Source organism: Salminus brasiliensis, chromosome 4, assembly GCF_030463535.1.
Source record: "Salminus brasiliensis chromosome 4, fSalBra1.hap2, whole genome shotgun sequence".
Lineage (NCBI taxonomy): Eukaryota > Metazoa > Chordata > Actinopteri > Characiformes > Bryconidae > Salminus > Salminus brasiliensis.
In genome coordinates, this window is record NC_132881.1 from 39,177,167 (window position 1) to 39,193,182 (window position 16,016).

The 16,016-nt window shown below is 37.7% G+C and overlaps 1 protein-coding gene across 7 annotated transcripts in view; it reads left to right on the forward strand.

Moving 5' to 3' along the window:
• khdrbs2 (KH domain containing, RNA binding, signal transduction associated 2) overlaps window positions 1–16,016 on the forward strand; it is a 102,070-nt gene that overhangs the window by 70,737 nt on the left and 15,317 nt on the right. For 3 of the 7 annotated variants that reach the window (XM_072678409.1, XM_072678410.1, XM_072678411.1), the window contains exons 7-10: window positions 6,972–7,054; window positions 7,887–7,945; window positions 12,217–12,303; window positions 14,228–14,271. In XM_072678409.1, coding sequence (XP_072534510.1) covers window positions 6,972–7,054; window positions 7,887–7,945; window positions 12,217–12,303; window positions 14,228–14,241 — 243 coding nt within the window. In that variant the 3' untranslated portion in view covers window positions 14,242–14,271. Of the gene's footprint in view, window positions 1–6,971; window positions 7,055–7,886; window positions 7,946–12,216; window positions 13,016–14,227; window positions 14,272–16,016 lie in introns of those variants that run through there. The other 4 variants (XM_072678413.1, XM_072678415.1, XM_072678412.1 and 1 more) reach the window with 4 other exon arrangements.

The window sequence follows — 16,016 nt, forward strand, 5'->3', positions numbered from 1 at the left end:
TCTTGGAAGATATATATGTTTTTAATATGTGTGAAGAATATATTAACACTTATATTTATAATGTAAACATTGTATACCAATATCAGGCATTTTCTTAGTATTGTACATCCAAGCCAAGACCCATTAAAAACTTTTTATAAATGTTTATATGTTTGAGTAGTAAACACTTACCTCTACACGCTACAGTTATTTCCAAATATATATATGAAATGACTACAAAAATACTCTTCTTATTCATAATACTTGAAGACCATTTCTATGAAGCAAAATAGCCTTCTTTGTATGCAACTGTTGTGGGAGGAAAACCTTAACGATCCTTACAATTGAACCATAATTGGGTTTGGTTTGCTAAGGGGAATGAAAACATATCAAGGGCATTCTCATTCTTGTTTTTTTAACCTGAAATGCACGTACAGACAAAGGAAACGGTACAGCAAAGCCCGCTAAACCCAAAAAGAGCCCACCACTAATAACCAAACACTAGCAATATTTATCAGAGACAAAAGCTCCTCAAAGCCCTTATTTCTTTTCCATTCTCTGGTGAGGAGACATTCTGTAGCTGCCTCATATGAGAATCAGTCACTGTCATGGGGGGTGCTGGTTGTCAATTGATAATGGCGCACAGTATTGAGGGCCTTCGTCTGCCTGCTGTCCTAATTACACTAGCAGAGCTCTCCACCCATGTGTTAACACTTGATTTATTTCCCGTTAGCTTGCTCAATAGGACCACAGTTAATTGGATTTCCAAATGAGTGTTGAAATACACGGATCAGGCATCATTAACTAGAGACTGCTTTTGGTGTGCACCATGCCTTGTAAATCTGTGTTAAGGTCAAAGAGGTGAAAGACTGGGCTTCTGTCTACAAGTGGACATTACAATAGGTGATTCTGACCTCATGGCCACATATATTAATTAGGTTCAAACTGGAAACAAAAACAAACGCAGTCAAGAGTTTGATTAATGATACATCGAATTCCGTCTGCAGCCACTGAGATACCTCCATCAGTGCCTCAGTGTTTAGAAGAGAGTATGTTTATTGGCTAAAGAATGGGTGATATGGCAAAAATATGACACCACCTGAAGACATCTTTATGATATGCACTGCAGTCAACAAGCTGTATTTAAGAAAATACATCAGCAAACCAGCATTGCCATTTTAGCCAATGGACTGACTGCAGCAATTTTTATTTTTGTTCACAATTTGAAAAAAAATTAATTGCATGCAAAAATATTCAGCCGAGAGCGGCTCAGTGGTCAGGAACCAGCGACCACAGTCCTCAGGCCCCCCAGATGGTCCACATGTGTCCTTGTTTTGGGAGATTGAGCAAAAGGTCTTGAGGCCCTGTTAGAGAACTGCTGAGGTAAAGAATGACTGACCTAAAATGTGCTTGAAACTGAATGGGCTTCAGTCTGCAACTGTAGGCTGCACACACACCTTAATTCATCTTACAATCATCTGCTGTTAATCTTGTTAACCAGTAGTTCTTCTGTTATGGCAACTCACTTAAATCAGTCATTTACTGATAAAAAAAATATCCATCTTTACATTGAAGCTTTTCCACATTTTCTTTAGGCAAATTTGTCAATGATGCAAGCATAAGAATTTCCCATATATATATATGTGCCACTACGTACATCTACACACCAATATAAATGTATTATACATCTAAAGATGTACAAGGACATAATTCCATGATCTACGTAGTGCTCTACATATAGAGAGTATGGAGCAACAAACATGTGACCGAGTGCTTTTGAACATGTTGAGCCCTCTATCACACACTTTAATTAGACAAAAGACCATAATGATGAGTTATGTGAGTGATATAACCTGTATCTGCATCACGTCTCTTCTAACTGCCGGCAACCTTATCCCCGGTGGCTAATGGCGCTTCAAAGCCATCCTTTCAGGTCTGCCACTATTACGACCATATGGACGACAAATAGCATAATAGCATAGTCCGTTGTTGTTACTCTTGATGAGACTTGATTTGTGAACGTGACAAAAGTCCTAGGCCTGTTTGAACATTTGTTCATTTTCTCCATGGTTTGAACCTCTGTATCTGCTCTGTACAATGTGGAAATCATTCTGTACGAATGGACTAATAGAAATGCTCTAAATGACCTGGAATACACTCTTTTTTTTGCATTGACTTCCATTCAAAGTGAAGAGCATTCGTTCCTTCTCCTGTAAAGTCACCATTTTGGAGATACAGGTTTTTTTTATTGGACAGTGACGCTATGCTCTTGAACTCATTAGCTTGAGCTCACTTTTGGCAGATGAGAAGCTTCTTCACCAATTGAAAGATTCTTTGCAAAAAAATGATTCTTTGAAGACCCATCTATTGAAAGCTTCTTTTGAAAAACAAAAGGGACTCTTCTATGGCATTGCCCAGAGAACCTGCATTTTATTTGGCATTTTCAGAGTTCATTAATGATTATCATTGATGGCATGAGGCTTTAATTTGTAATACAGGAGCATGACAAATATGTAAAATCCGTTATAGCCGTTATAATGGGATGGACCAATGGACTGTAGCTCTACAACAATATAATAATGATAATAACACATATAATAATAATAATAATAATAATAATAATATAAAATAATCATTCATTACTAAGTATTCTTTTTTTTTTTTTTTTTTACAAAAATGATTCTTCTAAAGCAAGAAATATGATGTGGTGAATATGATATACTGGTGTTTATGATCTACAGAGTTTTGAGGATTGTCAGCGTTAGCCAGTATAACACAATACGTTCTTATTGAGCGGTTTAAACTGTTTTTATTTCAGCCCTGCTTTCCCGAGAGCGTTTCCAATCTTGTTCAAGTCAGTGCACTTTGACAGAATTGTTTATTTGATGTAATGAAAGCATGTAATTTCAACAAATTCTGCATGGAGGTCAAAAAAGTCCACCCAAAGACGTGCCTCTGAAGTTCATGGTATTGATGTTGCTCAGAGGGCGTCATATTGTCAAATTGATTAGATTGCACTGAGGGGAAAAAAGGACTCGCTGTGTGTCAGTGAAGTGATCCTCCCAAATGAATATGTCAAAACACTAGTGCTCTCTGTTCTGCTGAAGAAGACTTCTTTTGGGGGCTGTAGGTATTAGCGTGATTGACACATCCACAAATAAGACTTAAACTCACTGCCGTCTCGCTACTTTGCTGTTTAAAATGTGCAGTGTTAACAAAATGGATCCATTAGAATGAGAGCGCAGGTCGGCGACCCTTTCATTATGAGGGAAAGCTAATAGAGCAAGGTTTCTGTGTTAGATCGTTTAAACAACTTAATCCCTGACATAATCCTTAACTTTAATTTAGTTTAATCCATGTTCACACTCATAAAACCACAGCCGAGCCCAGAGGGGAATTTAAATGTTGTTAAGGGAAAAGACAGGGCCCTGAATTGCTCTCTTTGCCAGGCAAGGTCTTCCCAACAGATTAGACCTAATCAAAAGAGGCACAAATTTTCTGCTAATCTCTGAATTATGAAAGCACAGAGTGCAGCGTAGGTTATGACACAGTTAAAGCCTGTCGCACTTCCAGCCAGTGAAGAAATGGTATTCTTGTCAACGTAATCCATAGTGCTGTAATTGCATTTCTGAAACGTACCTTTTTTTTTCTTTTTTTTTTGAAGAATGGTATTTATTTTTTTATCACCCACCGCTTAACCTCACTTGCAGAGAAATATTAAACCAATGACATGAAAGCTCATATTTTCCAGACAAGCATGCACAGAGGAGGATACAGCATTTGACATTTTAGTATAGCATTTGTCAGTACGAGTTTGTGGTTCTTTTCGCCTTTTTCATTTTTGAAGTTAACGTAATTGAAATGCAGTCTGTGTTGCGGCCTGGCAGGTTTTAGAGTCAGCAGAAGGATTAATCCAAAGCAAGATGATGGATATAGAAGAAAGCTTTGAACATCTGATGCCTTTACCATCAGATGTTTAGAGAAAGGTGAGATGAGATGATAAGAACATGCCTTTACCTTTAGAAAAAATGGAAAGGAAAAGGGGAGGGAGGGTTGTGACAAGAAAAAGAGTGCCAAAAATAAATGCAGCAGTGACAGCAAAGGATTAAATGCACTTTCAAAGCAGCCCAGCAGCTCGACTGGGAGCCAGAGTGTGCCATGTATTCCTCTCAGCAGGAGCGGCACCGCCCGCCTTGCTTATTCATTACACCTGCTCGGGCTAGCTTTACGTTGAGGCTTATGCAATTAGAAATGTTGGCCTTATGCCTCGTGAATAATTAGCTGAAGTTCAGACTGGTGTAGCAAACGCGCTCCTGAGAGGCTAGACATAAATACCAGCACAAGAATTGAGACGGTGCCTGAGCCTTTACTCAGAATGTGTTTCATTAACGTTGGTGTCACTTGAGAGGAGCTTGACTTCCTCTGAAGTCATTTCATCACATTTGGGTTCTTTGAACATTGCTGACCTTCAGACACATGAAACATGATCATAAAAGGTGCTACAAAGGGTTCTTTGTGGGATGCCAAAGAAAAATGTTTGGTTCCGTAAAGAATCATTTTTGTATAGGAGATGTGAAGAACCTTTTAAGAGGTGAAGAACCTTTATATCCACTGCTTTAAACCTTTAAAATGTTCTTCACTCACACACACATACACACACACATCTCGTTTACAAAAAATGGTTCTTTATGGAACCAATCAATGTTCTTCTATGGCATCTCTTTCGTAGCACCTTTATTCCTAAGAGTGTACAGCCACCTCTAGAGGGTTAGGACTGACAGATTGCAGGACTTCCAGAATCGTAAGGAGTGGAGGAGTGGTTTGAATATGACTGCATTTGAACACACATCAAAGTGTCTTCAGGTGAAAAACTACTGTACCTGTATTCACTGATAACACTCACACACCGTCACTTTTGTGCCACCGTGAGCTTTGAGTGAAAGCTCATACTGCCAGACTGCCTGGTGTGCATTTGAGTATACTTTGAAAAAGATTAGAAAATGGGCTGCCAGATCTTTTGCACAAATGCGTACGCTTAAAACTACCTCCTATTACCTTCTTATTTCTGGATTTGAAATGCAATTCCTGTGGATACCGCCCTTATATAAGTGGACATTTTAGTTCCATGGTGCTGTTCAGCTGGCAGGGTGCTCCACGTGACCGTTGATGAATTCAGCCTCATTAGGATTAGCTTAGTTCATTCTCAGAGGGCAATGGAATTGTGCATATAGGGTAATTGTGAGCTTGTGTTGCTTTTGTTTAAAGGCCTCTGCTTTTCCACTGCATCATTCAGAACCCCAGCTCACATTACATCTGCACATGTGATGTTCATCACAAACTACCAACTGTCCACAATACAGTTCTAGTGTTCAAGAGGAGAAATCAAAGAACTGTGTCTTATTTGATTTTATTTTAATCATAGAAAATCACCAGTCTTTGGGGTACAAACTCGCAAACATTAGACGAATCCATTTGGATGAAAAGAGCTTGAACATTTTCGGTGAAACCCCAGAGGACCAGACTCTGCACATTACACTTCATTTACACATTTTAAATCGCAGCAAAACATCTGAGAATGTGCTGGTGGTGTTTCTGTGAAATTGCGTATCATTTATTTTTTATGATCAAATCATAGCCTGCAGTGGCGTTTCAGTGGGTGCCGCACACCCACAAGCAAGTATGCAGACATGTCTCCAGAATATTGTAATACTATAGTGAACCAATATAGTAAGAATTATATTATAGTAAGAACTCTGTCTGGAGCAAATTGCTTGATTCTGTGGAAACGTGCAGCGCATTTTCAAGAACCAATTACATAGCTGATACGAAGTCATACCTTTAAACATTAAACACATAAATTAGATTAGACATTTATCAGATATTATTAAAAACGCAGTATTTAACCAATTGACCATGAAGTTAACGAGAGTGCAGTGTGTAACAGAATTAGATAACCAAGTCATCATCTCATAGCAACGGTAAGGTTACTTTCAAATTAATAAATTGATTTTTAAGGATTAAAATGTAAAATATACTTTTTGCAAGCTGTTTAGTAATAAATAATTATTTTATGTGATTTATTATTTTATGTGTTATTAGACATTATTATATTTTAGTAGAGCTACACTGAAAAACAGTCCATTGGTCCATCCCGTTATAATGGCTTGATTTTGCATATTTTTCATTCTCCTGCATTACACATTAAAGCCTTATGCCATCAATGATCACATGTAAGAACTGAAAAATATTGCTGGTTGAAAAATAAAGAGATCATATGAAGGGGGAATTTTCAATCTTTTCATTGATTATTAATGAACTTTGAAAATGTAAATTGTAAATTGTTATGGTAAAGTCATACAAGAGCAACTTTTGTTTTCCAAAATAACCTTTCAATAGATGGGTCTTCAAAGAATATGTTTTGATTCTTTATGTGGACTGCAAAATACCTTTTGGTCCCAGACCCAGATTAAGCCTAAACCTACAAAAGCATCTGAAAAGCATCTCTATTAATGATTCACACTGCAGTTTACTCCAAGACTAGGATTAATCCTTAATTCAGGGATATCAGCAATTAAAGTTTAAAAGGCTTCCAAATTAAGAAAAGGTGCAATACCAGTACATACTAGCACCGCATGTAGAATCCAGTAATGGGGGTACTGGACACATTTTCATGTGAATAAGCGTGATGGGCATGTTATTAAGTGATAAGAAATGTATTGTTGTGGCTGTCAGCGATGCAGCATTAATCCCGGCTAGGGGTCAACCGCTAACCCAGACGTAGCAAATGAAACAATTGTCCCTGCACACAATCAATATCTTGTGTTGGACATGATTCAGCTGTGTCACTCCCCACATGCTGGGAGTATATTTATAAAGGAAATCCTTTTACAGCGTAATTAAACATTGATTTCTCAACCCTAAACAATTAGAATGTTGTTTGTAGATGCTGTTTTTTTCAGTGAGATTAACCCTCTGTGTCTCTTTGCTGTTAGGCCTATGATGACGGATATGATGGGGAATATGACGACGAGAGTTACGAAGCCTATGATGACAACTACAACAACCAGTCCAAAAGGTATTCAGACTTATTTATATACTCAATTATAAATACTCTTCTTTTCGTGAATGGAGTGGTCCAGTGGACTAAGATGATGCTACTATGTAGGATCAAATCCCAGGTCATGCTGCTTGCCATCAGCAGCCAGAGTCAGAGGGAGCACAGTTGGCTCTTTTAGGGTTTGGGTGGGATTGGTGGCACTTCCTTCCCACATCACTCCTAGTGTGAAGTTGATCAACACAGGTCTGTTAGCTGTTGTATCTGAACTGGGGAGTCATGCTTTCCTCTAGGCATGCTGGCTACCTAGCAGTGCTGCATCAGTGACAGTTTGAAAAGAGCCGATGGCTGGCTTCACATGTATCGGAGGAGACATGTGCTAGTCTTTACTGTCCTAGTGTTTGGGCACTGCTAGTGATAGGGGGAGTCCTCATAAACAGGGATTGGGTAATTGGCCTTCCGAACTGGGTAGAAAATAGGGTAAATGTAGAAATTACTTCCAAAATGCATTGAAAATGAGGTAAAATTTGAAATAAATTATAAAAAAGTACTAAAGCATAAAGTGCTTGTAAATGAAGATCTTGATGTATACCTGATAATGTACTGGATATGTTCTCTATCCTATATGTCGCATTTTCCTGATTTAAATGTGAACATAATTTAAACATTAATAAAATAAACAACAGATTTTTGTGTTTGTTTATTTCTTTTGCCAATGATTGTATTTAAGTAATATACTGCATTTGTGATGCAAATTGATGTGCACCATTTACTCAAGTATATTTAGTGCCATTTTTAGTGTATGTGCATTTTCCATTCTCATTCTCTGAAATATCTTTTTATATTATTGCAGTGTTTCAGAATATTATGAATATGGACATGGGACCAATGATGATAACTACAACAATTACGGTAAAGACTCATCTCTTTTGTTGTGTAATGAGTTAAGAAAGCCCAGGGAGCGATGCTTATCTTCCTCTGTAATTAGATTTCTGAATCTTTCACAGAAGCCCACATACATACAGCTTTATGTGACATTCAGCTATTTACTAGAAATGGCCATGCTCCTTAGTGTGCAAATGGTGTTAAGAAAACCATTAGGCTTTAAAGTGTACGTAATAAAGCTCTGCTTAAGGATTGCTGCAAGTAGGCCAGTGTTAGATGTACTGATAAAGGCTTCTGAATTGCAGCCCACACCAAGATGTACAACATTTCCTTAACTCAGAGTGGACCCTGGGGCAGTTTTAACTATGTCTTTTTGAGGCATTAAGAATTAAGAACAAAATAAATATGTTATTGAAAGAAGGCCAGTGACAGATATTTATCATTGTAGCTTTTTTGTTTGTTTGTTTGTTTGTTTGTTTGTTTCACGGTTCCTCAGTAGTTTTTCCTTTGGCACATCTCTTGTGAATTTTGTAACACTGCTACTAAAACAGAATAACTTGCCATTGTAACACCCACAAGTTGTTTAGGGAGCTTTCCTACCCCCTGCACATTCGAAAGCCCAGCTTAAGGACACACACTGCACAGTGAGTTATCTGAGGCAGCGTGAGTCATCTCAGCAGACTCAATTTCTTAGTTTTGCTTGATAGAAAAGCAAGTAGCAGCTTACTCTGAATAGCACACCTTTTTTAACTCTATATTTCCTTAATGTCATCAATATGTTAAGGAACTTAATGTATTAATGTATTGATCTCCTTTATCTCATTACAGTCTGCCCAGAAAGAAGTTGTGCATGTTTACATTGAATATAGCAAAAATGATATAGTATATAGAATCAGAGCTTTCTGCATTTCACTATGTTTTCTAACATTTTTTTAAAAAGACGTATGCTGCCTTTCTTCTTGGATGTGCACTCAGTGAGTTCTCTGAGGACTTTTTATTCATTTAATTAATCATAATAATAACAAAAGCCAACTAACACAAAGTATATTTCTAATCACGTGTATACTTGCTCAAAATGGCCCAAATAAAAACTCAAATCTCAGAAGTTATGTCCTTGTTAGATTAAGTTATGTACTTTACATACCCTGTAAACGCCATATCAATGAAAAATCACATTATTAAAGAAGAAGAGGTAATTACAAGGCAGAAATAGCAGATTTTTGACACTGTCTTAACGGATTACTGACGCTAACATCCATAGCTAGCAAGCTTATACTCAAGAACAGCTCATTGTCCTTGTCAGGTACATGTGGTTCTTCCTCTGTCATTTCCCACAGTAGTGTTAAATTGCTTGCAGCAGAGAGATAAGGGAAGAAAAAAACACCTCCTGTTTCCGCTGGTGGCCAAATCATCAGGGTGCTATGCTCGGCGGTAGCCATCTTACCTTGCTGGCATGCTTTAGGGGTGGCTCTAAGACGCACTCAAAATTGGAGAGCGAAGCCAGAGCAGGGCTGGAGGCATCACTGCCCGCCGAGAGAGGGGCTGTGGCCTTTCAGACGCTGCTCTGCCTTTTGAACGGCTGCCCTCGTCGGCTTACGTCTGAAACCAGGGATCCAGCTGCTCTTGGCAGAGCCTCTGCTGTTCTCCACTGAAGTCACTTTCGCCTGCCTGACTATTCACTTTGCAGCACCACAAAAAAAAAAAAAACATGCACTGAAGTGTCTCAGTGCGGACAACCCAAAAAACCAAGAGAGCAATGATTTGATTTTATGCCCCATAAACAGTCTGTGACATGGAACCGAACTCTCAGCCGTGCCGCGAGAGCAGTGCTTGTAATGTCATTTGAATGGTAACGAGGTGCTGTGGTCAGGGCCAGCTTTTCACAGCCAGGCAGCTGTGAGGGGACAAACAATCCAATTTCATCTACTGTAGAGAATAGCTTTGGTTGGTTTACTCTTATTCAGTGGATTGAATGTTAAGGCTTCCATTTCTTGAAGCCGCGCCAGAAATGCTCCTTTCCAGTTTTCCCTCGAATCCCTCCACTGCGCTGCGATGGAAACATCAAGCTAGCTGCAGCGAATGTTAGGGTTCCTTGCCCCGAAGGTGGGCTGATTGTTTTGTGGATGGCCCACTGAGCACGCTCATGGAGCCTAATGGAGCATCGATTCCCAGCACCTACTGTATTTATATGACAGCTGGGTCATAGTGCGAGCTCAGCCAGGAATTCATGCCTCATCTGCTCAGCCGCTGCTAACTGATAATTAGGGCACTGTGACATTGCATATTCCTCAGACAAAAATGGACAAAGGCAAATGTGGACAGAGCCACCTTCAAACTTACAGATGTGTTGTTTACTTTGTTAGCTTACAATGCTCTGCATTCTTGCACAGATGTAAAACTTGTTGCTTTGTTATATCCATGTTAAATCAGAGAAGAAGCCTCAAACTAATCTGACCTAAGCCTCAACAGAGCCGTGGCTGCCCCAGGAGTAACACCGGAGTTCCCCAGATAGGGATTTACTGTAATGCTTTCCTGTATTGCCTTTTTACAGTCTTGGTATTAATTGGGTAAGCGTGAAGTGTAAATAGGCCTGCCATGATAACTAATTCTTTGGACGATATATTGTCCCAGAAATAATTGCGATTAACAATAAAATTTCATTTAAATAACATTTCATTTCATTTTAAGACCATTTTATGCCACTAATATAATAATAATATAATAAAATAATGTAATTACACGGTTTTAAAGAGCAAATATTTAATCATTAAGAATATTCAGACATTGGAATGTGAACAAATCCCACAATAATTAAAACAAATGAAATAAAACCACTGCTTTTAAACAAAGTCAACATAGCGTCTCGTTCACGTTAATGGGCTCTTCTCGCTCAATAGGCTTAAGGCCAAAATGTTCCCACACCTGAGCTGTGGAATGCAGCTTTGAAACCAGCTCCATTTGGACTCACTCTTGCAAACTTTCTGGTCGGAACTAAGCAGCTTCTGATTAGGTGACAGACTTACAGCATATTTTCTATGGTAATGAACAGCAAAATCCAACACGGCATTTCTGCAGCCAGGAACCTTCCGCAGCACTTCTTAAGTCTTGTGCTGGAATACAAGCTACAGATGTTTGTGTATGGCTTGAATAAACGTGTGAAAGACTACAGCAGCAGTAAAACTTTATTCCACACAATTATTATGACATAAATTATATACCTGTGTACGGAGGTGCCATTACTGACGAAATGGTCACTGTGTGCACTGCACTTTTTTCCTACACGATAGATGTCGTTGTCTGCTCGCACACTCGTCCTCTCCTCTGACAGGGAGCAGATGAGAAAACAGAACAGCACTCCTGGATAAAAGCAGTGTTTCTGCTAAAATGCACACGAGTAAACATAGTGGGCAATATTGAAGTCAGCAAATATTATCGAAGTCTTGTTCATATACTGTCGATAATGTAATTATCGTGACAGGCCTACGTACAAAATCCAAAGTACTTGACAATTATTTTGAGTGACATGAAGGCAAGTTTCAGAGTTAAAAAACTCACCGTAAGATAATACTGAGATAATTGCTTGTAATAGCTAAGTCACACTAAGCATCAATGTAATGTTGCACATTGAAGCAGGAAGGTAAACTAAAAAAAACTGTGAAGTCCAAATAAAACCCTTTGCTTTTTTACAGTGCAGTTAACAGGCAGTTTTTTTAGTGCACAGATGTGTTACTTTCTTCTTTACCCTCTTTATAGCAGTAAACTGTTGGTCATTTCAGTGTAATTTATTCAGACAGTCTAACGACTGTACTATACTTTTACTCAAAATAATTATCTGGTACTTTTAAGCATGCTCTTCACACTTACCCGCTAATACTGTACAGAGAACTTACTGTAAAATGACTGTAAAGGACATCATTAGGTTCCATTCAGATTAGGTTTACAGGTTTGATGCCCTGATGTACATTGTGCTTTCAACTCTAGTCCCTGTACAGCAATACATGACCTTATATAACCTATAGCACAGTGCTGCAGAAATCATGTGTTGGCTAAGCGGTAATGTTGTTTTTCAAGTCTTGCGATAGTAGATCTTTGCCATATGGCTAAAGTAACACACTTAAATGTTCAATCAAGATTAAAATTTGAGCTGAAGAGTTGGTGACATGGTAGCACTTTTTTTGCATACTGATTATGACTGAATGATTAAATACGTGGATACCTGGAATCCTTCATTCACTGACTGTATTGCAGCTCCCTACAGATTTCTGTCTTTTAACATTTTGTGGTCATTTTACTTGTAGCAGAAGAGGAATGGACTCAGCCTCGGCCAAGCCTCAAAGCTCCAACAGCAAGACTTACACGAGGGGGCTACAGAGAACACCCCTATGGTAGATATTGAAGGTGCTCTAAATCAGTGACTTCCCCCACTGGCAACATTACTTAATAATCGAAAAAGAAAAGAAGTCATGTATTAGGTCCCAATCTAACCTCCCCTAACCAAGGAACAAGAAACTGCTTACGGTATATATGGTCCCTTCTCTGTTTTGATAACATGGCGTATTTATAGAATACATCTAAGAACACACGGTTGAAATCTAGATCTGGCGAGGATCCTGCATAAACGAACTAATTTCATTGGAATGCTGTTTCTCTTAGTTGTCTATTGTTTGCTCCACTGAATGAAAGCATGGAGTTGCCTACAAAATGATGCTTCCTTGTTTTTGGCTACCATTTCACCAAGTCGGAAAAAAACGGCTACCCTTGAGTATTAGACACCCATATTGTACATAACATCTTTCTTAATATTTCTTGATTTGATGACGGTAAATAATGAGTTTGTATATTTGATTTTGATATCAGTATTGGGATTGAAAGCAATCAGATATGTATGTAGCTACCTACAAGTGCTCTGCTTTGTGTGTAGCCTGTATTTGTACATAAATATGTAATAAAAAGAACATAAAGCACCTTGTGTAAGCTTCTCTAAATAGGTGACCTTAATTGTTAAATTTTTGTTGCCATAATTTGTTAATAGACCTGACATCATTTTTGTAAAATCAGATAAGTACATACATGTTTTAGTAATAAATGCCTGTTTTAGTTCAGGAAACTGCTAATATGTTCATTCATATATTAAGAATATATATATATATATATATATATATATATATATATATATATATATATATATATATATATATTCTTAACACAGAAAAGCAACAAAAAGGGAACTTTAGAGACTTTTGTGTAACAATAGATAAGCTACATTAATACAGTTTCAACTTTGTTAAATAATTTTAACTCTACCACTAAATTGTTCATTGAATCTTGACTCGTCATTTAAATGTGTTAATGGAAATCAACTGTTTAGATCAATAAACCTGACTTTTTTAAACATATTCTTTAAGCTTGACCTTATTAAACAAAAACTTTGACTTGTTTGCACTAGCGTGACTCTGTGCATGATATGGAGATTCAGGAGGTAAGAACAAACCCGTATTACAATAAGACTGTCTAAATGCCTTCAGCCATTGGTGTTAGCCAGTATACACAAAGTATGTGAATATGGCAGATATTCACAATGTTTCATCACTCGTTAGAGTGAATGGGATACATTTAGATTGCTATGTTTCTGCTACCTTTATTCTTCTTCCATTGAACATCAGAATCTGTGTTGTAATACCAATGCTTTTAAATATCAGCTATTGAAAGTCACTACTTTTTAGAGACCTGAACTTTCTTCTGTGACCGTTAGAGCTGAATGCCGACGCGTATTAAGAGACTGAAAGGATGACTAAACATTAAGCAGGTAACCCTAATAATAACTCTAATGTTGCGAATGCCAGTCATAAATTAAGTTACTTACACTTAAAAAAGTAAACCTGCCCTGTCTAACCCTTCCCCCCGAATAAATGCATCGGCCCCCTAAAGCCGCTAATTAAAGTTAACTAGTGACGTCGAAAATGACTCCCTAACGCAGAAAATTAACTTTGCTTTCATTAAAAGAACTAAAACTGATGTTAATACCTGAGCAGTTAAACTAAGCTTTTTAACTACAAACGGAAATGAAAGGACATGGTTGCTCTCGAATCAGATTCTTCTCGGTTGACAGCTTTTGTCCCACCCCACAAATTGGTTTACTTTTTTGATAGTGGCACAGGCTTTGTCATCCTGTTTTATACCCTTACATTCATCTTGCATGTGATTGGAAATTTGTTTTGACTCTTTGTCTTATCCATAGTCTGTCGTGTGTGTGTTATACCGTCAGCAATGCAAAGTCTGTTTCTTAACTAGGATCTCTTCTTTCAACAGGTGTCTCTGCGTGAGCTGAGATATGGAGGGAAAAATAAGAAGTGGTAAGTAAGCAAAGCCGTCTCCGCACTGACGTGAACGGGCTGTAATTATACACACACAAAGGGAGGTGGAAACTTTAAGCCTGTCATAGCCCACATCATCTGTATAATAGCTCTGCCGCGTGATGAGCTTGAGTAAATGAATGGCTCTATGTTGGCACATGGCAGCTTGTAAACACTCCATTTTACTCAATATTATGAGATCTTTTTGGAGGGCCTGTAAGCTAATAAATGCTGAGAATAGTTTACTATGTAAACTAAATAAACGTACATGCAATATATTTCAACATTTCAAAATGTAATGCACCATACACACCAAGCTATGCTGCAAAACTGTCAAAAATGACTCTCTGATCAACCAGTTTAGCCTGCTCATTCATGTTGGAATGGTAAAACGTGTCGTTACTGCAGACAGTTACTGCAGTAGACGGAAGATGTGGATGAAAACAAATCTTGTGACAGTAAGCAAAAGTACTGTTGTAGAGCCAAAGGATCCAGACATCAACAGAGATTTTTCTGTCAGCTTTAAAGCCCCTGACTACTCATTTTCATGATTCTCTTCTATTATCTATAGTTGTTGTGATTCATTTACTGAGGAGAGATTTTTCAAGCTATTCCTTCCCAGCAAAAAACATTGAAAAGCCCTTGAAAAGATGCTAGGACAACTTTGCATGAAGTCTTAACAACGTTGACATTTGTTTAAAAAGTGAAAGCTCGTTAAAAAGACGGTCTTTTGGTTTGGTTGCAAAGTGAAAGTTGAAAAGATGTCGTTTTCAGGTTGCTTCATCAGCTCACCCTTTAACTTACTGCATCATCTCGCATGTTCTGTTTTCAACACGGCTACACCAGCGAGCCTGGAGTTATTCTCCAGATTCTTACTCGAAATTGCCACCACACCCTAAATGGTGCAGAACTTCAGGAGGCAGAAAGTAACTGCAGCACTATTTTAAGGTGGAGTATCAGCATCATGCTGCGAGATAAACACATGACAGACTTTTTAATTTGTTTATTTCTGTTTAAAATTATATTTCAGAACATTTTAATTCAGTCAGATTCTTAGAGTACATGAATCAAAGTCATGAAGTGTCATTGTTTTATTAAAACGTGCAAAAACAGCCACTGCCAATTATTCTTCGATTAGACGCTCTCACAGTTCTGGGGGCGCTGCAGCTTGCAATTTATAAATAGGTATGAATAAACTGCATTGAATATAAATATGTGTTGATTATAATAATCAACAAATATGTGGCATATATTTAGTATTATTTAAATAAAGATAATAAAATATAATAATAAAACAATTTACAGTCTTAAAAGTCTTGTTACAAGATGGACATATACGTTTTTAATCTAATAGATAAAAATGTTAAAATCTAGAATTGTTTCACACCTGAACTGAGAATTTAATATGTAATGTAAGGTTTTTTTTAACAAGCATTTCCATATTTTAGAGGATTATAAAACATTTTTAGAGGCTTCAGAGGAACATTTTGTTATCATGCATTTGCCATCTGGGTTGCTGGCATGTATGAATCAACAATTTAGACACTAAATCTAACTTGCTGTTTCAGTCAGTTCAGTCAGTAGACTCTGTCTTTCACCTCTTAAAGCTCAAGTCAGAAAAGTCTACAACTTGAAACGTGAAATTTTTGAATACTGCAATCAAAACACAGACACTTTTGAGTAATATCATTCAGTCATTTCCAATTCCCACCCACCAGTTAGACTTCCCTGCTATTTATGCTGCA